The sequence below is a fragment of the Lampetra fluviatilis genome, chromosome 36 (genome assembly GCF_964198595.1).
Source record: "Lampetra fluviatilis chromosome 36, kcLamFluv1.1, whole genome shotgun sequence".
NCBI lineage: Eukaryota > Metazoa > Chordata > Hyperoartia > Petromyzontiformes > Petromyzontidae > Lampetra > Lampetra fluviatilis.
The window spans coordinates 9363074-9386109 of NC_136310.1; the positions used below are offsets into that span (position 1 = coordinate 9363074).

Here is a 23036-nt window from a genome sequence, read left to right on the forward strand (position 1 = left end):
ATTCGGTGGCTGGGCATGCAGGCTACATGACCCAGCCAACGCAGCCTTACCTGCCGGAGGCGCTCACCGATGGGACTTTGCCCAGATCTTTCACTCACACACTCTCACTCACACTCACTTACACTCACTCACACTCACTTACACACTCACTCACAACCACTCACACCCACTCACTCACATAGTCTCACTCACACTCACTTACACACTCACTCACACACTCTCACTCACTCTCACTCACTCACACACTCTCACTCACACTCACTCACATTCTCTCTCCCACTCACTCACACACTCTCACTCACACTCACTCACACATTCTCTCTCCCACTCACTTACACACTCACTCACATCCACTCACACCCTCTCACACACTCTCACTCACACACTCTCACTCACACACTCTCACTCACTCACATTCTCTCTCCCACTCACTTACACACTCACTCACATCCACTCACACCCTCTCACACACTCTCACTCACACACTCTCACTCACACACTCTCACTCACTCACATTCTCTCTCCCACTCACTTACACACTCACTCACATCCACTCACACCCTCTCACACACTCTGACTCACACACTCTCACTCACACACTCTCACTCACTCACATTCTCTCTCCCACTCACTTACACACTCACTCACATCCACTCACACCCTCTCACACACTCTCACTCACACTCACTCACATTCTCTCTCCCACTCACTTACACACTCACTCACATCCACTCACACCCTCTCACACACTCTCACTCACACACTCTCACTCACACACTCTCACTCACATTCTCTCTCCCACTCACTTACACACTCACTCACATCCACTCACACCCTCTCACACACTCTCACTCACACACTCTCACTCACACACTCTCACTCACTCACATTCTCTCTCCCACTCACTTACACACTCACTCACATCCACTCACACCCTCTCACACACTCTGACTCACACACTCTGACTCACACACTCTCACTCACACACTCTCACTTACACACTCACTCACATCCGCGTGCTGCTCACCTCTCGTGGTGTGCAGGAAGATCGCTGGTCCGAGCCCGACCCTGGCGCCTTCTGTACATTTAGAGATTGCGGTTTCTCGCTCTCCGTGGATTTTTCTCCACTTCCTCCGGTTTCCCCCTCAACATTTAGGACGAACATCGTTGAGCTATAATGTGTGGCCAGGTCGCTTTTTTTTAAAAAGATCTATACAGCTCAGTGGCAAAATAAAAGTTTAGTTTTAATGTAGCGCGCTGTGCTACGAACCCGGCGACTCGAGTTCGATTTGCGCTCCCGACCAACACCAGTGATGGTTATCTGAATGTGTCCTGGACCGCCCCTAGGTCGACTCAGCCTCAAATGAGTACCTGGTGCAGTGTTCAAATATCGCCACTGGGAGTCAAAGACGGCCCGGCAGGGGGCTGGCCACCCACCCCCTCGTGTGCCGTGCCGGCCTTTATAGGTGCTCGCTAACAGCACTTGCCCCAACAGTCTGTTGAGGCTACACGTGGGCATCTTGGTGTTGTTTGTATGCGCGTGCTTGTGGCCACGTGTGTGTGCACGCGCGCGCAATCGTGAGGACTCATGCCCCTTCTAACAAGCAAGCCACCATCAGGACTCAAGGCAAGTGAAAATAAAACGTGTTTCTCTTTTCACGTCACTTCATTTTATGTTTTATTTACGGTCCACCGAGTCGCAGACTTACTCTTTGGAGGCAACACATTTATTAACACCAACACATTAACACAAATTGGTTACTGCCCCTTTACCAGATAACATGAGGTGGTGGACCATCAGGCTGACTACGCTAGCTACTGGGAGTAGCTACAACAGACAGGACCCAGGCTTGGGTCCTCGCCCACGTGTTGGTGACTTCTTCTTGGACGACGGAGACCGTAGATCGTAGATCTTCAGATGACAACAGCAACGCTGAGCCCCGGTCCCTGTGGGGACCCGGTGTATATGTTCCCGGGTCGTGGCTGGCCCCGCCCTTGACCCCGCCCACCTTCGAGAAACCTCTCGTCGTTTCTCGACCCTTCCCGTAGGATCTCACCCCCAGGCACGTGACCACCCCCTAGCCCCCACCTGGGGCCCCTGTGTAGATCTTACTGGTCACGTGCCTTCCGGGGTCAATCAGAGTGCTATGGCCTCGGGTAACCTCATCCCATGGCCGACACTCCCGCACTCCCTCCTGTAGGGGTCAGCACTGCACGCCTCGTGTGGTGCCACTGAGCGCTCACCGAGCCCCCTCTAGGGCTGGTACTGCACCCACCTACGGGGTGTCCGCGATGACGATGCATCGCACGCCGTGCCTCACTCGAGCCGGCACTAATCAGCGACATTCACGATGTCGCTACACACGTGGTGCCCGCGATGTGCGTACATCGCACGCCGTGCCGTTCTAGGACCGGCACCACACAGTGACATCTGAGATGTCACTACATAATGTAATGAATTCAGACGCACAAACTGCAGAGGGCTTCTTTATTATTTCTCGACGACTTACAGTGAGTGTAACTTTGCGCTGACTGCCTATATAGCCGGCTGACTAAACAGCGACGACAGCGATGACGAACCCCCACGGCAGCCCAGAACCCAATTCCACTCCGCATTTTATCCCCCCAGCCTGGCCATGCCCCGCCCCTGACCACGCCCCTCCCCTCGAACTCTCCTGCGGGTTCTAGGAGCTTCCAGATCGATCCCCTTTTTGACCCTTGCCCTAGTTGCCTCCCCTTGTGGTCGCTTGCGTGCATACTCTCATGGTTGTTTGTGTATTGCTCCCCCAACCGTAATTTGCCCTTATGGCCGCTAGTCGGCGCACCATCTCCACACTAGTATCACACATCAATATACACATTTATTTGAACAAAGCTTCTTTTTTTTGTCAAACCGCAACACAATGTATAACACTGAACGTATGGCCTTTTAAAATACAGCGCAGGCGGTGACTCGTTTCACGAGCGATTCTTTCCACGAGAATGCCGCCATCAACGAGCCAATTTTAATTGAGACCGATTTGTTCGCAGAACGAGCAAAATGTTCGCATAACGAGCGGCGGCCGGCAGAGGGCGCACCGCGGCCCACAGCTGTTTGGTTACCAACCGTGCTGGGCCACGTGATGCAGCGCGCGTGATTCACCATGTGGGGGTAGGGGGGGGAGTCCTCATGGTGGCACTGTCATGGCGGGCAGGGGTGGGGGGAGGCTAATTGATGATGCTGTTGAAAGGCACCTGCAAGCATCACATTCGATGTTTTATTGATTTTAAAACTCTAACTTGGTGAGAGAAAAAAAGTTGCGCAAGAGTCGATGTGAAAAACGGCGATCGTTTTGACGACACATTCGCCCGACGAGCAATTTACTCGGGAGACATAGAGCTCCCCTCGTCACACGGCGACGACGCGCCTGAGCAAGTTACTGCATTCCGACTCACGAGCCGTTCGACCGATGAACGGCTCCCGGGGGACGGAAACCCGTTACGTCAGTCGGGGGGGGACCGCCCGGACCCTGCCGGCTATTGCGTTGAGTCTCCGTTGCTGCGACATCGCACGCGAAACAGAACGCACCTCTGCCATTCCGAATCGGTCACTCGAACCCTCGACTCCTCGCGCTAACAGTAACAGACTCGGACGAAACTTCAAGTAATGCCCAGAATAGGCGGGAAATAGTTTACAAAATGCAAATACTATAGTACAAATCAGATAATACATTATGTTAAATATACAGAGGGTTTACAGTGCACGTTCACACCCACACTCACGTTCACACTCACACACCCACGTTCACACCCCCACACTCACACACCCACACCCCCACACTCACAAACACACGTTCACACCCACACCCCCACACTCACACACCCACGTTCACACCCATGCCCCCCCTTCCCCACTAGGGGGGTCCGGGTCCTCTCCGTCCGGTCCGTCTGCACGAAGCGGCTCGGTTTCGCCTCCGTTGGTTCTCATCACGTTGTCGTTGCCGATCTGACAGTGCCCCGCCATGATGTTGATGATGGTCCCGCCTGCAGGCACGACACGGGGACACGGGCGGGGGTGGGGGGGGGCGGCAGTGTTGGTGAAAGGTCGAGGGAGGGGTCAGAGCGCGGAGGGCCTGGGCTCGACTCCGTGTGTCGCCCGGCTGAGTCCAGAGACTCAACTGGGTCCCCCCCCACCTCCAAATACCCCAAGACGATCGTCACTCTCTCTCTCTCTAGCCCCCCTCTCTCTCCCGCCCCCCCCCCTCTCTCTCTCTCTCTCTCTCGCCCCCCTGTCTCTCACCCCCCTCTCTCTTTCTCTCTCGCCCCCCCTCTATCTCTCTCTCGCCCCCCCCCTCTCTCTCGCCCCCCCTCTCTTGTTGGGTCTCAAGGGCCAATGAGTGCTCCCCAGAGACACTGAACCCCCCCCCCCACCACCTCCCCTCCAATGTTTGTTTTTTCTGGTTTTACCAGAAACCAGTTCCATTGGGGAGATGGGAGTCTGGACGAAGAGGCCATAGGCGCCGAGTACCTGGGTTCGACTCCAGGTGTTTCTGCCGCTACCCGCTATGAAACCGGGGCCGGGTCTCTTTGGGCTCTCACCGAGTCTCACTAAATCAGCACCATGGCCAGCGAGTGCAAAAACAAACAACGGATTTGGCAAAGTTCTGTCTCTGAGCGAGCGCGACGCTGAGTCTGAGTGCATTACTCACCAGCTGGGGGGCGTTCTGCTGTCGGTGGCTGCAAGACACAAAGGCGACACAGTCCGGGGTTTAATCTCAAATCGTTGGCACCCAACACAAGTGAATCATGGCGACGAGCTCGTGCCAGGCTAGGTGCACGTTGAAGCCATCGTGTGGAGTGCTGAGTCCCTGTGGGTGGTGAGTCTCTGTGGGTGGTGAGTCTCTGTGGGTGAGTCTCTGTGGGTGAGTCTCTGTGGGTGGTGAGTCTCTGTGGGTGAGTCTCTGTGGGTGGTGAGTCTCTGTGGGTGAGTCTCTGTGGGTGGTGAGTCTTTGTGGGTGGTGAGTCCCTGTGGGTGGTGAGTCTCTGTGGGTGGTGAGTCTCTGTGGGTGGTGAGTCCCTGTGGGTGGTGAGTCTTTGTGGGTGGTGAGTCTCTGTGGGTGGTGAGTCTCTGTGGGTGGTGAGTCTCTGTGGGTGGTGAGTCTCTGTGGGTGGTGAGTCTCTGTGGGTGGTGAGTCTTTGTGGGTGGTGAGTCTCTGTGGGTGGTGAGTCTCTGTGGGTGGTGAGTCCCTGTGGGTGGTGAGTCTTTGTGGGTGGTGAGTCTCTGTGGGTGGTGAGTCTCTGTGGGTGGTGAGTCCCTGTGGGTGGTGAGTCTCTGTGGGTGAGTCTCTGTGGGTGGTGAGTCTCTGTGGGTGGTGAGTCTCTGTGGGTGGTGAGTCTCTGTGGGTGGTGAGTCTCTGTGGGTGGTGAGTCCCTGTGGGTGGTGAGTCTCTGTGGGTGGTGAGTCTCTGTGGGTGGTGAGTCCCTGTGGGTGGTGAGTCTCTGTGGGTGGTGAGTCCCTGTGGGTGGTGAGTCTTTGTGGGTGGTGAGTCTCTGTGGGTGGTGAGTCTCTGTGGGTGGTGAGTCTCTGTGGGTGGTGAGTCTCTGTGGGTGGTGAGTCTCTGTGGGTGGTGAGTCTTTGTGGGTGGTGAGTCTCTGTGGGTGGTGAGTCTCTGTGGGTGGTGAGTCCCTGTGGGTGGTGAGTCTTTGTGGGTGGTGAGTCTCTGTGGGTGGTGAGTCTCTGTGGGTGGTGAGTCCCTGTGGGTGGTGAGTCTCTGTGGGTGAGTCTCTGTGGGTGGTGAGTCTCTGTGGGTGGTGAGTCTCTGTGGGTGGTGAGTCTCTGTGGGTGGTGAGTCTCTGTGGGTGGTGAGTCCCTGTGGGTGGTGAGTCTCTGTGGGTGGTGAGTCTCTGTGGGTGGTGAGTCTCTGTGGGTGGTGAGTCCCTGTGGGTGGTGAGTCTCGGTGGGTGGTGAGTCTCTGTGGGTGGTGAGTCCCTGTGGGTGGTGAGTCCCTGTGGGTGGTGAGTCTCTGTGGGTGGTGAGTCTCTGTGGGTGGTGAGTCTCTGTGGGTGGTGAGTCTCTGTGGGTGGTGAGTCCCTGTGGGTGAGTCTTTGTGGGTGGTGAGTCTCTGTGGGTGGTGAGTCTCTGTGGGTGGTGAGTCTCTGTGGGTGGTGAGTCTCTGTGGGTGGTGAGTCTCTGTGGGTGGTGAGTCTCTCTGGGTGGTGAGTCTCTCTGGGTGGTGAGTCTCTGTGGGTGGTGAGGAGCTGTTTGTGGTGAGGAGGTGTTCCTCACCGGCGTGATCACATTGACCAGTTCCTTGGTTTGGCACCCTCTTATGGGGCAGGACCAGCGATGACGTCCTAAGCAACACAGCACAGCACACGGTCTCAACCACAGGGGCTCTCATCAGCAGTGCCAGCTCATAGCCATCCTGAACACGCGGAGGATTCGTGTCAGCACAAAGGCTTGTTGCAAATGGGTGATGGGAGGATGATGATGATACTGATGGCGTTGGTCGTGATTAAGAAGTTGGTGAAGTTGTATGACGGTGGTAGTGGTAATTATGAATGTAATCATAGTGGCTATGAAGGAATGAATTGTTTGTTGACCGACTCTCTGTGTTGCATTGCATTACATTTTCAAAGTTTTTTTTATTTAGTGTGTTTTCTCTCTCTCTCTCATAGTCTTCGTGTTGTAGTATTTCCTGCAGTCAAAAAAGCTCCGAATCTCGCATTGACATGCGAATTTCTCTACCCCCCTCTCTCTCTACCCCCCCCTCTCTCTTTAAGGCCTCGACACAGAGGCGTTGTTTTTCTGTGTGCCTATGTGTGTGTCTCTCTCTGTGTGTCTCTGTGTTGTCTCTCTCTGCTTGTGTGTCTGTCTGTGTGCCTATGTGTGTGTCTCTCTCTGTGTGTCTCTGTGTTGTCTCTCTCTGCTTGTGTGTCTGTCTGTGTGTCTATGTGTGTCTCTCTCTGTGTGTCTCTGTGTGTGTGTCTCTGTGTTGTCTCTCTGCTTGTGTGTCTGTCTGTGTCTATGTGTGTGTCTCTCTCTGTGTGTCTCTGTGTTGTCTCTCTCTGCTTGTGTGTCTGTCTGTGTCTATGTGTGTCTCTCTCTCTGTGTCTCTGTGTGAGTCTCTCTCTGCTTATGTGTCTGTCTGTGTGTCTCCGTGTCTGTGTTTTGCCTCTCTCTCAAATTTAGCAATCTTTGTAAGAACGTAATCAACCAGGTGGGGTGTTGACTGCTGTGTTGACCGACTCTCTGTGCTGTATTGCATTATATTTCAAAGTTGACTATGTTTGTTTTCTCATTCATTTGAACCTGATGATGGTTGCTTGTGTTGCAATCGAAACGTCGTATGCTAGTATTTAATCTATTTTCTTTCTACGTGACTTTACCGAAATAACCAAAGAACAGGGAGTGAGTGATTGAGATGATTGGTGTGGCGAGGTGGGTGGTGTTGTGAGTGTAATGATGATGATGATGATTGGTGTGATGAGGTGGTGAGTTGTACTGTGTGATGATGATGACGATGATTGGTGTGACGAGGTGGTGGGTGGTGTTGTGAGTGTGATGATGATGACGATGATTGGTGTGACGAGGTGGTGAGTTGTACTGTGTGATGATGATGATGCTCACTTTTGTATAAGAACAGGGTTATGAAGATCACCACGATCACGATCACGATCACTCCAACACCGACGGAAGCAATGAGGACTGAGGAGAACAGACAACACAAAGAGTCACCCACCAGCTCGCTCGTCTGCCTGCTCGCTCGCTCGCTCGCCCACCCGCTCATCTGCCCGCCCGCCCGCTCGCTCGACCATTCACTCGTTGACTCACTCTCCAACCCGTTCACTCACTGATTCACTCCCCAACACATTCACTCACCGCTGCACTCATTCTGTGTAAATGTTTGTTGTGTCCGTGTCTCCGTGCGTCTCCACGTGTGTCTCCACGTGTGTCCGTGTGTCTCCACGTGTGTCTCCACGTGTGTCTCCACGTGTGTCTCCGTGCGTCTCCGCGGGCCCCCGTGTGTCTCTGCGTGTGTCCGTGCCTCAGCTTGTGTCTCCGTGTGTGTCCGTGTGTGTCCGTGTCTCCATGTGTCTCCATGTGTCTCCGTGTGTCTCCGTGTGTCTCCGTGTGTCTCCACGTGTGTCTCCACGTGTGTCTCCACGTGTGTCTCCGTGCGTCTCCGCGGGCCCCCGTGTGTCTCTGCGTGTGTTCGTGCCTCAGCTTGTGTCTCCGTGTGTGTCCGTGTGTGTCCGTGTCTCCATGTGTCTCCGTGTGTCTCCGTGTGTCTCCACGTGTGTCTCCACGTGTGTCTCCGTGCGTCTCCGCGGGCCCCCGTGTGTCTCTGCGTGTGTTCGTGCCTCAGCTTGTGTCTCCGTGTGTGTCCGTGTGTGTCCGTGTCTCCATGTGTCTCCATGTGTCTCCGTGTGTCTCCGTGTGTCTCCGTGTGTCTCCACGTGTGTCTCCACGTGTGTCTCCGTGCGTCTCCGCGGGCCCCCGTGTGTCTCTGCGTGTGTTCGTGCCTCAGCTTGTGTCTCCGTGTGTGTCCGTGTGTGTCCATGTCTCCATGTGTCTCCGTGTGTCTCCGTGTGTCTCCACGTGTGTCTCCGTGCGTCTCCGCGGGCCCCCGTGTGTCTCTGCGTGTGTTCGTGCCTCAGCTTGTGTCTCCGTGTGTGTCCGTGTGTCTCCACGTGTGTCTCCGTGTGTGTCCGTGTGTCTCCACGTGTGTCTCCGTGTGTGTCCGTGTGTCTCCACGTGTGTCTCCCTGTGTCTCCGTACCCATGGGATAATTCTGCTTATGACAAATGGCATCCACTTCCTGGGTTCCGTTGATGACCGTTGACATTCCCAGATCTTCACAACTGCAGAGAGACACACAAACACACACACACGCCTCATCACCACCACCGCCGCGTGGATGCAGGGAGCAGTGAGACCATGGCGCACATCAACTCTGGCGGTGAAGTCCGTCAGGGCGTGCCGGAGCGGAACTGGTCACCCTGCACACGCAGGAGTAGGTCGCTCTGTGGCTACGTGGGGCTGACGTTCACTCACGATATGACACCGACATACGCGTGTGTGTGTGTGTGTACGCATTTATTTAAGGAGATTTTATTTTTTACGCGCGGCTGGTGGACTGTGTGAAAGTCACGTGTACAGTAAAAGCGTCTCCCGAGTAATCCTGTCACCGCCGCCGCCGCCACCACCATCAACAACAACGACAACAACAGCCGCCATTCGCCACCACGCGGCGGTGACCTCACCACGGCGCTTGTGCCAGGCTATGTGCCACGTGAAGTGTCGAACGCCCGCTGGCAGGAGGTCAAGGGGCAGACCCAGGTGCCATGGGTCGACTGACTGAGATGACAGAGGGTGGGTGGCCAGCACCCCACGCCCGGCCGTCTTTGTCTCCCTCGTGGCGACGCACCAGATACTCATTTTAAGCCGAGTCGACCTAGGGGAGGCCCAGGACCGGTTCAGATAGTCGTCACCGGTGTTGGCCGTAAGCGGGAATCGAACTCGGGTCACCGGGTTCGTAGCGCAGCGCGCTAACCGCTACACCACCGCTCCCCGACTCTCATCACCGCCACTACCACCACAGCCACGGCACTCACCGCGTGTGCTCCCTGCAGGGCAGCGTGGCGGACGTGGAGTCGGAGTAGAATCCGGGGGAGCAGGGCATGCAGGAGCTGGGCTCCGGGGGGGGCCCGGGCTGCTGCCCCGGGGGGCACAGCGGCTGACCCTGGCAGAGCGGGCAGTCGGGGGTCACGCAGTGCAGGCCGGGGCGGCAGTGGCACTCCGCATCGGCCTGCGCACTGCACGGCCGCCCCTCCTCGAAGCCGGCACCTGCTCCAGGGTGACAAGGTGAGGGGGGAAGCATCGGTGGGGGCAGCAGGGCAGGGGTGGGGGCAGCAGGGCAGGGATGGGGGCAGGGAACATGGGGAGGGAGCAGGGGGGGAGGAGGAGGGGGTCAGAGGTTATTCTACAACTTCTTGGTCATAGCTGCCTGCGATTGGACGGGATAAGTCACATGTGGCTTATTGTGCAGTCAATTCCTGGTTACAAATGTGATCAGTTCGGTTCCTGAAGAAGCCCCCCAGGACGTGGTGTGAAACGTCGGACACCGTGCCCAATGCGGTGGCACATCCATCGTGATCGCTCGTTGGTTGCGCTGTGTGGCGTGCGTGGCTGGTGCATGGTCAAGTTATAAACTACTAAACTATTTTAAACTTTACCAGGTAAGGCCCCACTGAGCTATGTAGCTCTTTTTCAGAAGCGACCTGGCTCTCACGAATGATACCCCAACGAAGTGGCTTATCGTCACGTGCAAATTCATAGCAGCCAAATACTCCACACGGACCTTGCTAAATGTGGAACGAAAAACCGGAGGACCCAGAGAAAAATCCACACGACCACAGGGAGAGAGACACGCAAACTCCAAATATACAGCAGCAGGCGTCAGAGTCAGGATCGAACCCACGACCTGCTGTGCACCAGGCGAGGGAGTTAACATCTCCTAGCCACCGTGATGATGATGATGAGAGAGAGAGAGAGACACGCAAACTCCAAATATACAGCAGCAGGCATCAGAGTCAGGATCGAACCCACGACCTGCTGTGCACCAGGCGAGGTAGTTAACATCTCCTGGGCACCGTGTGACTCGCGCGTGTCTCGTGAGCGGTACCTGCGTCGCATCTCCTGCACCTGCGGCAGGCGTGGTCGGTGTTGGTGTGCTCCATGAAGGAGCCGTGTGGGCACGGGGCGCAGGTCCCGCTATCTAGCTGCAGGAAACACCCTGGGGCCGTACAAACATCGTTCACATCACCACCATCATCATCACCATCATCACAAACATCGTTCACATCATCATCATCACCATCATCATCACCACCATCACCACAAACATCGTTCACACCACCACAAACATCGTTCACATCACCATCACAAACATCGTTCACTTCACCACCATCATCACCACCACCATCATCACCATCATCACCATCACCATCATCATCACAAACATCGTTCACATCACCACCACCATCATCACCACCACCATCATCACAAACATCGTTCCCATCACCACCATCACAAACATCGTTCACACCACCACCATCACAAACATCGTTCACATCACCACCATCACCACCACCATCACAAACATCGTTCACATCACCACCATCACCACCACCATCACAAACATCGTTCACACCATCACCACCATCATCATCATCACAAACATCGTTCACATCACCACCATCACAAACAACGTTCACATCACCACCACCATCACCACCACCATCACCACCGGCTCTTCCATCCTCATCCTCACCACAATGGGTGGATGTGCAGCACACACCACAGACTGCAGCGACTCACCTGGGAGACAGCGGATGTCCCAGGGCCCCGGCAAGGTGCACGGAGGCGACGTGACCGGAGTCCCGCCCACACACAGCATCTAGACATGGTGAGAGACGCACAGGTGAGTCACAGGTGAGAGACACGGGAGAGACACAGGTGAGAGAGACAGGTGAGAGACACAGGTGAGGGGCATAGGTGAGGGTCATAGGTGAGAGGCACAGGTGAGAGGCACAGATGAGGGTCATAGCTGAGGGTCATAGGTGAGCGGCACAGGTGAGAGGCACAGGTGAGAGACAGGTGAGACAGGCGAGAGTGACAGATGAGAGCCTTGGATGAGGCACACAGTTTAGAGAGACAGGTGAGAGGCACAGGTGAGAGGCACAGGTGAGAGTCACAGGTGAGAGAGACAGGTGAGAGACGCAGGTGAGAGGGGCAGGTGAGAGGCACAGGTGAGAGGCACAGGTGAGAGGCACAGGTGAGAGGCACAGGTGAGAGACACAGGTGAGAGAGGCAGGTAAGGGACACAGGTGAGAGGCACAGGTGAGGGCGGTACAGGTGAGAGGCACAGGTGAGAGGCACAGGTGAGAGGCACAGGTGAGAGAGTCACAGGTGAGAGAGTCACAGGTGAGAGACACAGGTGAGAGAGGCAGGTAAGGGACACAGGTGAGAGGCACAGGTGAGAGCGGTACAGGTGAGAGGCACAGGTGAGAGGCACAGGTGAGAGAGGCACAGGTGAGAGAGGCAGGTAAGGGACACAGGTGAGAGGCACAGGTGAAAGCGGTACAGGTGAGAGGCACAGGTGAGAGGCACAGGTGAGAGGCACAGGTGAGAGAGGCAGCAGAGGCACGAGAGGCACGCGAGTCTATATCCCGAGTGCCACCGCTAGGGGTCGCTGGCTGCCCGCTGCCTGCGGCATTGAAATTCGAGGTGCTGTGCACAGGGCCCACAACGTCAATTGGCCCGCAACAAACAGCACTGTCGCAGTCGTCATGGCTCAGGGCAGTTGTGGCACGGCACAAAGTTCACTGCGCTCAGCGAGGGTCTTGCTGTGAGAGCGTGCGGGGGAAGTGGGGGGGGGAGATGGCGACGATGATGGGAGGAGCGGATTCCAGAGTGCGAGTGGGACCTGCGTTGTGGTGAGTGGGTGGGTGGGTGAGTGGGTGGGTGGGTGAGTTAGTGGGTGGGTGAGTTAGTGGGTGGGTGAGTAAGTGGGTGGGTGAGTTAGTGGGTGGGTGAGTGGGTGAATGGGTGGGTGAGTCGGTGTGTGAGTGGGTGGGTGGGTGAGTGAGTGGGTGGGTGGGTGAGTGGGTGAGTGGGTGAGTGGGTGGGTGGGTGAGTGGGTGAGTGGGTGAGTGGGTGGGTGAGTGGGTGGGTGAGTGGGTGGGTGGGTGGGTGGGTGAGTGAGTGAGTGGGTGGGTGGGTGAGTGGGTGGGTGAGTTCGTGGGTGAGTGGGTGGGTGAGTGAGTGGGTGGGTGGGTGAGTGGGTGGGTGGGTGAGTGGATGGGTGGGTGAGTGGGTGGATGAGTGGGTGGGTGGGTGAATGGGTGGGTGAGTGGTTGAGTGGGTGGGTGAGTGGGTGAGTGGGTGAGTGGGTGGGTGGGTGAGTGGGTGGGTGGGTGAGTGAGTGCGTGGGTGGGTGGGTGAGTGGGTGGTGGGTGGGTGAGTGGGTGAGTTAGTGGGTGAGTGGGTGGGTGAGTGAGTAGATGGGTGGGTGAGTGAGTGAGTGAGTGGGTGGGTGGGTGCGTGAGTGCGTGGGTGGGTGGGTGAGTGGGTGGGTGAGTGGGTGAGTGGGTGGGTGAGTGGGTGGGTGAGTGGGTGAGTGGGTGAGTTGGTGGGTGGGTGGGTGAGTGGGTGGGTGGGTGGGTGAGTGAGTGCGTGGGTGAGTGAGTGCGTGGGTGGGTGGGTGAGTGGGTGAGTTAGTGGGTGAGTGGGTGGGTGAGTGAGTAGATGGGTGGGTGAGTGAGTGGGTGGGTGGGTGAGTGCTTGGGTGGGTGGGTGAGTGGGTGGGTGAGTGGGTGGGTGAGTGGGTGGGTGAGTGGGTGAGTGGGTGAGTTGGTGGGTGGGTGGGTGAGTGGGTGGGTGGGTGAGTGAGTGCGTGGGTGGGTGGGTGAGTGGGTGAGTTAGTGGGTGAGTGGGTGGGTGAGTGAGTAGATGGGTGGGTGAGTGAGTGAGTGGGTGGGTGGGTGGGTGGGTGAGTGCGTGGGTGGGTGGGTGGGTGAGTGGGTGGGTGGGTGAGTGGGTGGGTGGGTGAGTGGGTGGGTGAGTGGGTGAGTGGGTGAGTTGGTGGGTGGGTGGGTGAGTGGGTGGGTGGGTGGGTGGGTGGGTGAGTGGGTGGGTGAGTGGGTGGTGGGTTGGTGGGTGAGTGGGTGAGTGGGTGGGTGGGTGAGTGGGTGGGTGGGTGGATGAGTGGGTGGGTGAGTGGGTGGGTGAGTTAGTGGGTGAGTGGGTGGGTGGGTGAGTGGGTGGGTGGGTGGGTGAGTGGGTGGGTGGGTGGGTGAGTGGGTGAGTGGGTGGGTGAGTGGGTTAGTGGGTGGGTGGGTGAGTGGGTGGGTGGGTGAGTGGGTGGTGGGTGAGTGGGTGGGTGGGTGAGTGGGTGGGTGGGTGGGTGAGTGGGTGGGTGGGTGAGTGGGTGGGTGAGTGGGTGGGTGAGTTAGTGGGTGAGTGGGTGGGTGAGTGAGTGGATGTGTGGGTGAGTGAGTGAGTGAGTGGGTGGTGGGTGGGTGAGTGGGTGGGTGAGTGAGTGGGTGGTTGAGTGAGTGGGTGGGTGAGTGGGTGAGTGGGTGAGTGGGTGGGTGGGTAGGTGAGTGGGTGGGTGAGTGGGTGAGTGGGTGGGTGGGTGGGTGAGTGAGTGGGTGGGTGGGTGGGTGGGTGAGTGAGTGAGTGAGTGAGTGAGTGGGTGGGTGGGTGAGTGAGTGAGTGGGTGAGTGGGTGGGTGAATGGGTGGGTGAGTGAGTGAGTGGGTGAGTGGGTGGGTGGGTGAGTGGGTGGGTGGGTGAGTGGGTGGTGGGTGAGTGGGTGAGTGGGTGGTGGGTGAGTGAGTGGGTGGGTCAGGGGTGAGTGGGTGAGTAGGTGGGTGAGTAGGTGGGTGAGTGGGTGGGTGAGTGTGTGGGTGGTGGGTGAGTGAGTTGGTGGGTAGTTGAGTGTGTGGGTCAGGAGTGAGTGGGTGGGTGGTGGGTAGGTGAGTGGGTGGGTGAGTGGGTGGGTGAGTGGGTGGTGGGTGAGTGGGTGAGTGGGTGGTGGGTGAGTGAGTGGATTTGTGGGTCAGGGGTGAGTGGGTGGGTAGTTGAGTGGGTGGGTCAGGAGTGAGTGGGTGGGTGGTGGGTAGGTGAGTGGGTGAGTGAGTGGGTGAGTGAGTGAGTGGGTGGGTGAGTGGGTGGGTGAGTTGGTGAGTAGGTGGGTGAGTAGGTGGGTGAGTGGGTGGGTGAGTGAGTGGGTGGTGGGTGAGTGGGGGGGTGAGTGGGTGGGTGGGTGAATGGGTGGGTGAGTGGGGGGGTGAGTGAGTGGGTGAGTGAGTGGGTGGGTGGGTGGGTGAGTGGGGGGGTGAGTGGGTGGTGGGTGGGTGAGTGAGTGAGTGGGTGGGTAGGTGAGTGAGTGGGTGAGTGGGTGAGTGAGTGGGTGGGTGGGTGAGTGGGTGGGTGGGTGGGTGAGTGGGTGGGTGGGTGGGTGAGTGAGTGGGTGTGTCAGGGGTGAGTGGGTGGGTGGTGGCTGAGTGGGTGGGTAGGTGAGTGGGTGGGTGGGTCAGGACTGAGTGGGTGGGTGGTGGGTAGGTGAGTGGGTAGGTGAGTGGGTGGGTGAGTGGGTGGGTGAGTGGGTGGGTGAGTGGGTGGGTGAGTGGGTGGGTCAGGAGTGAGTGGGTGGGTGGTGGGTAGGTGAGTGAGTAGGTGAGTAGGTGGGTGAGTGGGTGGGTGAGTGGGTGGGTGAGTGGGTGGGTGAGTAGGTGGGTGAGTGAGTGGGTGGGTGAGTGGGTGGGTCAGGGGTGAGTGAGTGGGTGGTGATTGAGTGGGTGGGTAAGTGAGTGAGTGGGTGGTGATTGAGTGGGTGGGTGAGTGTGTGGGTGGGTGGGTCAGGGGTGAGTGGGTGGGTAGGTGAGTGGTGAGTGGGTGGGGGGTGAGTGGGTGGGGGTGAGTGAGTGGGGAGTGGGTGAGTGGGTGGGTGGTGGGTGAGTGGGTGGGTAGTTGAGTGTGTGGGTCAGGAGTGAGTGGGTGGGTGGTGGGTAGGTGAGTGGGTGGGTGAGTGGGTGGGTGAGTGGGTTGGTGGGTGAGTGAGTGAAAATGCAGGTGCCTATACAGGTGAGTGTGTGTATATATAGTAGGTGACACCTATCCAGAAGAATTAGCTTCGGGGCACGTAGGTGGTAACAGGGCGCGGCGCAGGCCGAGAGGCAGAAATAAAATTCTCCGTGAGTCATGTGACGTACCTACGCACATCACCAGGGTGTGGGCCCTACAAAAAGTCAAAAGGTGAAAATCAGAGCCGAAAGCCACCAAACAGAAACCGCTGCCATAGATACAAGACGATCAACATACCACCAAGCCCCCCACATTCAGTGGCTGGATCTAAGCTCCGCGTACCCTGCTCCCAGGTTCCCCTGCTCCCAGGTCTCCCTGGTCCCAGGTGTTCTCAGTCCCCAAGTGTCACCCCCGATCCCAGGTCTCCCTGCTCCCAGGTCTCCCTGGTCCCAGGTCTCCCTGCTCCCAGGTTTCCCTGGTCCCAGGTCTCCTTGGTCCCAGGTGTTCTCAGTCCCCAAGTGTCACCCCCGATCCCAGGTGTCCCTGGCCTTCACGTGGAGACTCACCACCGCGGCAAGCAGAGCGTAGATTGCCACCACCATTGTCTCCCTCTGCCAGGTCACGGGTACCTTCCGTGACCGAGCAGGCTGGGTTGGGTGGTGAACCTTCGCACGGTCCTGCCAGTGGACAACAACACGGCGAGCATTGGGCCAGGGTCAGTGGGTTGTGTGCGTTCTGTGTGTCCTACGTCTGTGTCTGTTTCATCCCTGTGTTTTGTCTGTGTGCGCTTACGCATGTGTCTGTACGTGTCTACTATGTGTGTGTGTCTATGTCTTTGTGTGTCTACTATGTGTGTGTGTCTATGACTGTACGCGGTCGGGCGTGGTGCTGGCCACCCACCCCCTCGTGTACCGTTCTGGCCTTCATAGGTGCTCGCTAACAGCACTTGCCCCTACAGTCTGTTAAGGCTATACGGGGGATCTTTGTATGTGTCTACTATGTGTGTGTGTCTATGTCTTTGTGTGTCTACTATGTGTGTGTGTCTATGTCTGTACGTGTCTACTATGTGTGTGTGTCTATGTCTTTGTGTGTCTTTGTGTGTGTGTCTATGTCTGTACGTGTCTACTATGTGTGTGTGTCTATGTCTTTGTGTGTCTTTGTGTGTGTGTCTATGTCTGCACGTGTCTACTATGTGTGTGTCTATGTCTTTGTGTGTCTTTGTGTGTGTGTCTATGTCTGTATGTGTCTACTATGTGTGTGTGTGTCTGTGTCTTTGTGTGTCTTTGTGTGTGTGTCTATGTCTGTTCGTGTCTACTATGTGTGTGTGTCTATGTCTGTATGTGTCTACTATGTGTGTGTGTCTGTGTCTTTGTGTGTCTTTGTGTATGTGTCTATGTCTGTACGTGTCTACTATGTGTGTGTGTGTCTATGTCTTTGTGTGTCTTTGTGTGTGTGTCTATGTCTGTACGTGTGTGTGTGTGTCTGTGTGTCTACATCTGTGTGTGTGTCTATGTGTGTCTGTGTGTGTTTATGTGTGTCTGTGTGTGTCTACATCTGTGTGTGTCTATGTGTGTCTACATCTGTGTGTGTGTCTATGTGTGTCTGTGTGTGTCTGTGTGTGTCTACATCTGTGTGTGTCTATGTGTGTCTGTGTGTGTCTGTGTGTGTCTATGTGTGTCTACATCTGTGTGTGTGTCTATGTGTGTCTATGTGTGTCTGTGTGTGTCTACATCTGTGTGTGTCTATGTGTGTCTGTGTGTGTCTGTGTGTGTGTCTATGTGTGTCTACATCTGTGTGTGTGTCTATGTGTGTCTGTGTGTGTCTGTGTGTGTCTATGTGTGTCTACATCTGTGTGTGTGTCTATGTGTGTCTGTGTGTGTCTGTGTGTGTCTGTGTGTGTCTACATCTGTGTGTGTGTCTATGTGTGTCTGTGTGTGTCTGTGTGTGTCTATGTGTGTCTACATCTGTGTGTGTGTCTATGTGTGTCTGTGTGTGTCTGTGTGTGTCTATGTGTGTCTACATCTGTGTGTGTGTCTATGTGTGTCTGTGTGTGTCAGTGTGTGTCTGTGTGTGTCTACATCTGTGTGTATGTCTATGTGTGTCTGTGTGTGTCTGTGTGTGTCTATGTGTGTCTACATCTGTGTGTGTGTCTATGTGTGTCTGTGTGTGTCTGTGTGTGTCTATGTGTGTCTACATCTGTGTGTGTGTCTATGTGTGTCTGTGTGTGTCTGTGTGTGTCTGTGTGTGTCTACATCTGTGTGTATGTCTATGTGTGTCTGTGTGTGTCTGTGTGTGTCTATGTGTGTCTACATCTGTGTGTGTGTCTATGTGTGTCTGTGTGTGTCTGTGTGTGTCTACATCTGTGTGTGTGTCTATGTGTGTCTGTGTGTGTCTGTGTGTGTCTGTGTGTGTCTACATCTGTGTGTGTGTCTATGTGTGTCTGTGTGTGTCTGTGTGTGTATGTGTGTGTCTACATCTGTGTGTGTGTCTATGTGTGTCTGTGTGTGTCTGTGTGTGTCTATGTGTGTCTACATCTGTGTGTGTGTCTATGTGTGTCTGTGTGTGTCTGTGTGTGTCTGTGTGTGTCTACATCTGTGTGTGTGTCTGTGTGTGTCTGTGTGTGTCTGTGTGTGTCTACATCTGTGTGTGTGTCTATGTGTGTCTGTGTGTGTCTGTGTGTGTGTCTATGTGTGTCTACATCTGTGTGTGTGTCTAGTGCAGCGGTTAGCGCGCTGCGCTATAAACCCGGCGACACGAGTTCGATTCCCACTCACGGCCAACACCAGTGACGATTATCTGAACCGGTCCCGGGCCTCCCCTAGGTCGACTCAGCCTCAAATGAGTACCTGGTGCGGTGTGTAAACATCGCCACTGGGGAGACAAAGGCGGTCGGGCGTGGTGCTGGCCACCCACCCCCTCGTGTACCGTTCCGGCCTTCATAGGTGCTTTACCGAAAAAACCTAAGAATAGTCTGTTAAAGGCTATACGGGGGTTATTTGTTCTGTGTGTGTGTCTATGTGTGTCTACATCTGTGTGTGTGTCTATGTGTGTCTATGTGTGTCTGTGTGTGTCTACATCTGGGTGTGTGTCTATGTGTGTCGGTGTGTGTCTATATTTGGGTGGGGAGCGGTGGTGTAGCGTTTGGCGCTACGCTTCGCTACGAACCTGGCGACCCGGGTTCGATTCCCGCTCATGGCCAACACCGGTGACGATTATTTCAACCGGTCGTGGGCCTCCCCTAGGTCGACTCAGCCTCAAATGAACACCTGGTGCGGTGTTTAAACATCGCCACTGGGGAGACAAAGGCGGCCGGGCGTGGTCCTGGCCACCCACCCCCTCGTGTGCCGTGCCGGCCTTCATAGGTGCTCGCTAACATCACTTGCCCCAACAGTCTGTTAAAGCTACACGGGGGATCTTTGCCTTAGTGAATACACGTCACGTGACTGTAGTGAATACACGACACGTGTCGTTAGTTATAATCAACACGTGGTTACAGATCTTTAGTCGTAATCAATACGTGATTACACATATTTAATTGTGATCAATACGTGGTTACAAATCTTTAGTCGTAATCAATACGTTATTACAAATCTTTAGTTGTAATCAATGCATGGTTATAGATCTTTAGTCGTAATCAATACGTGGTTACAAATCTTTAGTTCTAATCAATACGTGATTACAAATCTTTAGTCGTAATCAATACGTTATTACAAATATTTAGTTGTAATCAATGCATGGTTACAGATCTTTAGTCGTAATCAATGCATGGTTATAGATCTTTAGTCGTAATCAATACGTGGTTACAAATCTTTAGTTGTAATCAATGCACGGTTACAGATCTTTAGTCGTAATCAATACGTGGTTACGAATCTTTAAAGTTCTAATGCTATTGTCTACGCGTATTAGGGAGGCTGAACGGTTTTTGAAAAAAAGAATTTTTATCGGAGAAAAACATCGCGTTGCTATTTGTGTAGAATATGAACGGCTCAAGTCGGTACGTATTTACACTAAGACGACACGACACACCCCCCCCCCAATATTCAAATATGCTCAAAATGTCTCCCAAAATATATTGCTATAAAAGATATAATTGCTATGCTATGTAAATAAAAACAACAATTTACTAAACATTGGCCACAATATCTGGCCTTGTCTTCATATAAATCAATGCATAGATTTGTTTATATGATTATGGTTGTACTTTATGAATCCCTAATCTCAAACATTACATACAATGAAACAAGAAATGGTAAAACAGTAAAAACAGAGCGATGTAATACAATACACTATTAGACATTATTGTACAAAATAAACAAAAAGTCCATCCCATGTGTTAGTGGAATTTTTTTATATTATAGGCAGGAAATTAGTTTGCAAATTTAGATGTTTTTTTGGGTTGGGACCCCCAGACCCCCTGGGAGATTTGGTCCCCCCCAATGTTGACTCCATGGCTACGCCCTTGGGGTGCTGTATGGCCATGCTCTTAGTGAAGTGGACGTGCCGGCCCATGTTAGACAAGACCACAAGACACGATAAGACTCCACAAAACCCTTCATCCGGCCCCACGTGAGTCTACGTCGGTGTGTGCCGATGTGTCTGTGTGTCTGTGTGTCTATGTGTGTCTATGTGTGTGTGTGTCTATGTCTGTGTGTATCTTTGCGTGTCTATGTGTGTGTGTCTATGTCTTCGTGTGTGTCTGTGTGTGTGCCTATGTCTATGTGTGTGTGTCTATGTCTATGTGTCTAAGGCTATGTGTCTATGTCTGTGTGTGTATCTATGTCTGTGTGTGTCTATGTCTGTGTCTATGTCTGTGTGTCTATGTGTGTCTGTGTCTATGTGTGTGTCAATGTCTGGGGAGCGGTGGTGCAGCGGTTAGCGCGCTGTGCTATGAACCTGGTGACACGCTTTCGATTCCCGCTCACGGCCAACACCAGTGACGATTATCTGAACCGGTCCCGGGCCTCCCCTAGGTCGACTCAGCCTCAAATGAGTACCTGGTGCGGTGTGTAAACATCGCCACTAGGGAGACAAAGGCGGTCGGGCGTGGTGCTGGCCACCCACCCCCTCGTGTACCGTTCCGGCCTTCATTGGTGCTCGCTAACAGCACTTGCCCCTACAGTCTGTTAAGGCTATATGGGGGATATTTGTCTTTTTTTGTCTATGTGTGTGTATGTATCTGTGTGTATGTCTATGTATGTATGTCTGTGTGTGTGTCTGTCTATGTGTGTGTGTCTATGTGTGTCTGTGTGTGTCTGTGTGTGTGTCTGTGTGTGTCTATGTGTGTGTATGTGTGTGTCTGTGTGTGTATGTGTCTGTCTATGTGTGTCTGTGTCTATGTGTGTATGTGTGTGTCTATGTGTCTGTGTGTGTGTCTGTGTGTGTCTATGTGTGTGTATGTGTGTCTGTCTGTGTGTGTGTGTCTATGTGTGTGTGTCTATGTGTGTGTCTATGTGTGTCTGTCTGTGTATCTAAGTGTGTGTGTCTATGTGTGTGTCTATGTGTGTGTATGTGTGTGTCTGTGTGTGTCTGTGTCTGTCTGTGTGTGTATGTGTGTGCCTATGTGTCTGTGTGTGTGTCTGTGTGTGTCTATGTGTGTGTATGTGTGTGTCTATGTGTGTCTGTCTGTCTGTGTGTGTGTCTGTGTGTGTCTAAGTGTGTGTGTCTATGTCTGTATGTGTGTGTGTCTGTGTGTAACTGTCTGTGTGTGTCTATGTGTGTGTCTGTGTGTGTATGTGTCTGTATGTGTCTGTGTGTGTCTGTGTGTGTATGTGTGTGTATGTGTGTGTCTGTGTGTGTCTGTGGGAGCAGTGGCGTAGTGGTCAGCGCACTGCGCTACGAGTTCGATTCCCGCTCACGGCCAACACCAGTGACGAATATCCGAACCGCTCCCTGGGCCTCCCCTAGGTCAACTCGGCCTGAACCGAGTACACAGTGGTGCGGCGCGTATAAAACATCAGCACCGGAGAGACAAAGGTGGCCGGGTGTGTGTGTTTTTCCCCCACAGCACTTGCCCCAACAGCCGTGCATCAGCTACACGGGGGACCTTTGCCTGTGTGTTGAGCGAATCAATGCGGTCCAAACAATCCACCTGTCCATCTAGTCAACTCCACATTCTCAGTGACTCGGCTCACCTGGGAAGTTGGTGGTGGTGGAGTTGGTGGTTGAGTTGGTGGTGGAGTCGGTGGTTGAGTCGGTGGTTGAGTCGATGGTGGAGTTGGTGGTGGTGGAGTTGGTGGTGGAGTTGGTGGTGGAGTTTGTGGTTAAGTTGATGGTGGAGTCGGTGGTTGAGTCGGTGGTTGAGTCGGTGGTTGAGTTGATGGTGGAGTTGGTGGTGGTGGAGTTGGTGGTGGAGTTGGTGGTGGAGTTTGTGGTTAAGTTGGTGGTTGAGTTGGTGGTGGAGTTGATGGTGGAGTTTGTGGTTGAGTTGGTGGTTGAGTCGGCGGTTGAGTCGGTGGTTGAGTCGGTGGTTGAGTCGGTGGTTGAGTTGGTGGTGGAGTCGGTGGTGGAGTTGATGGTGGACGAGTTGATCCGTCTTCTGAATAAGACGACGACGACGAAGAAGACGACGACTAGAACGATGTTGCTGAATGAGAACTTGAAGCGAACTGGGGACTGCCCCGTCGCTCCGTGTCATCGACTTGCTCTCGTGCGAGGTAGGAGGGGGCTGCGTGGGGGTGGAGTGGGCGGGGAGGGGGGCGGGCGACGTGGTGATGGTGGGGGGGGGGAGATTTGGGGGAGGTGCGTGAAGTTTGGGGGATGGGGAGGTGCGGGGGTAGGGAGGGGGGGTGGAGTTGGGGGTGGGGAGGTGCGGGGGTGGGTGGAGTTGGGGGGTGGGGAGGTGCGGGTGTAGGGAGGGGGGGGTGGAGTTGGGGGATGGGGAGGTGCGGGGGTAGGGGGAGGTGGGTGGAGTTGGGGGGTGGGGAGGTGCGTGGAGTTGACGGGTTTGGGGATGTGATTTCGTGGTCAAAGGGATTTCCCCTACCGTTCGGCAGAGGTCGCAAACGGGGTTTGATTCCTTATCCGTACCCGGAGTGACAAACGGTGACTCACCAGCGACTCACGGCATAACCGTACCCGGCCGCACCAGGGTCGCAAACGGCTACTCGGCTACCCGTACCCGGCCGGGTATCGGGTAGGGTACGGGTATCGGGTACCCGGTTGCGACCTCTGCCGTTCGGATGCCAATAAAATGCTGGAATTGTCAACGTCGTTGTAGCTGCTCCATCACACGACCGGTTCGTGCCCAACACGAATTGGCCGATTTTGTTCACGTGACAACCTTCACTCATCGGCCGTGTCGGGTGGTGGCGGGTTTAACGACGCCGCGATAATACCCATCGCCCCCCCCCCCACCACGCCAGGGTCGGTGCGCGTTGACGAAATACCCTTCAACTCGCACGCGCGATGTCTCACCGTACGTCTCCCGATTAGACTTTCCGATCGACGTTCCCTGTCCGCCTCTT

The 23036-nt window shown here is 54.9% G+C and overlaps 1 protein-coding gene across 2 annotated transcripts; it reads right to left on the reverse strand.

The window, feature by feature from the left end:
• Positions 1–3235: 3235 nt before the first annotated feature.
• On the reverse strand, positions 3236–22238 carry LOC144945169 (tumor necrosis factor receptor superfamily member 3-like). Of its 2 annotated transcripts, none has more exons than XM_078873456.1 (10): positions 21705–22238; positions 16140–16250; positions 11363–11441; positions 10668–10778; positions 9598–9829; positions 8762–8844; positions 7610–7687; positions 6266–6333; positions 4689–4716; positions 3236–4023 (listed from the first exon to the last, which is right to left on the reverse strand). In XM_078873456.1, the coding sequence occupies exons 2-10, from the start codon at positions 16173–16175 to the stop codon at positions 3869–3871; spliced, it is 870 nt and encodes a 289-aa protein (XP_078729582.1). In that variant the 5' UTR covers positions 16176–16250; positions 21705–22238; the 3' UTR covers positions 3236–3868. The 2 variants fall into 2 exon arrangements, with proteins under 2 accessions (XP_078729582.1, XP_078729581.1); XM_078873455.1 differs by having other exon boundaries at positions 9598–9832.
• Between the last annotated feature and the right edge of the window lie 798 nt (positions 22239–23036).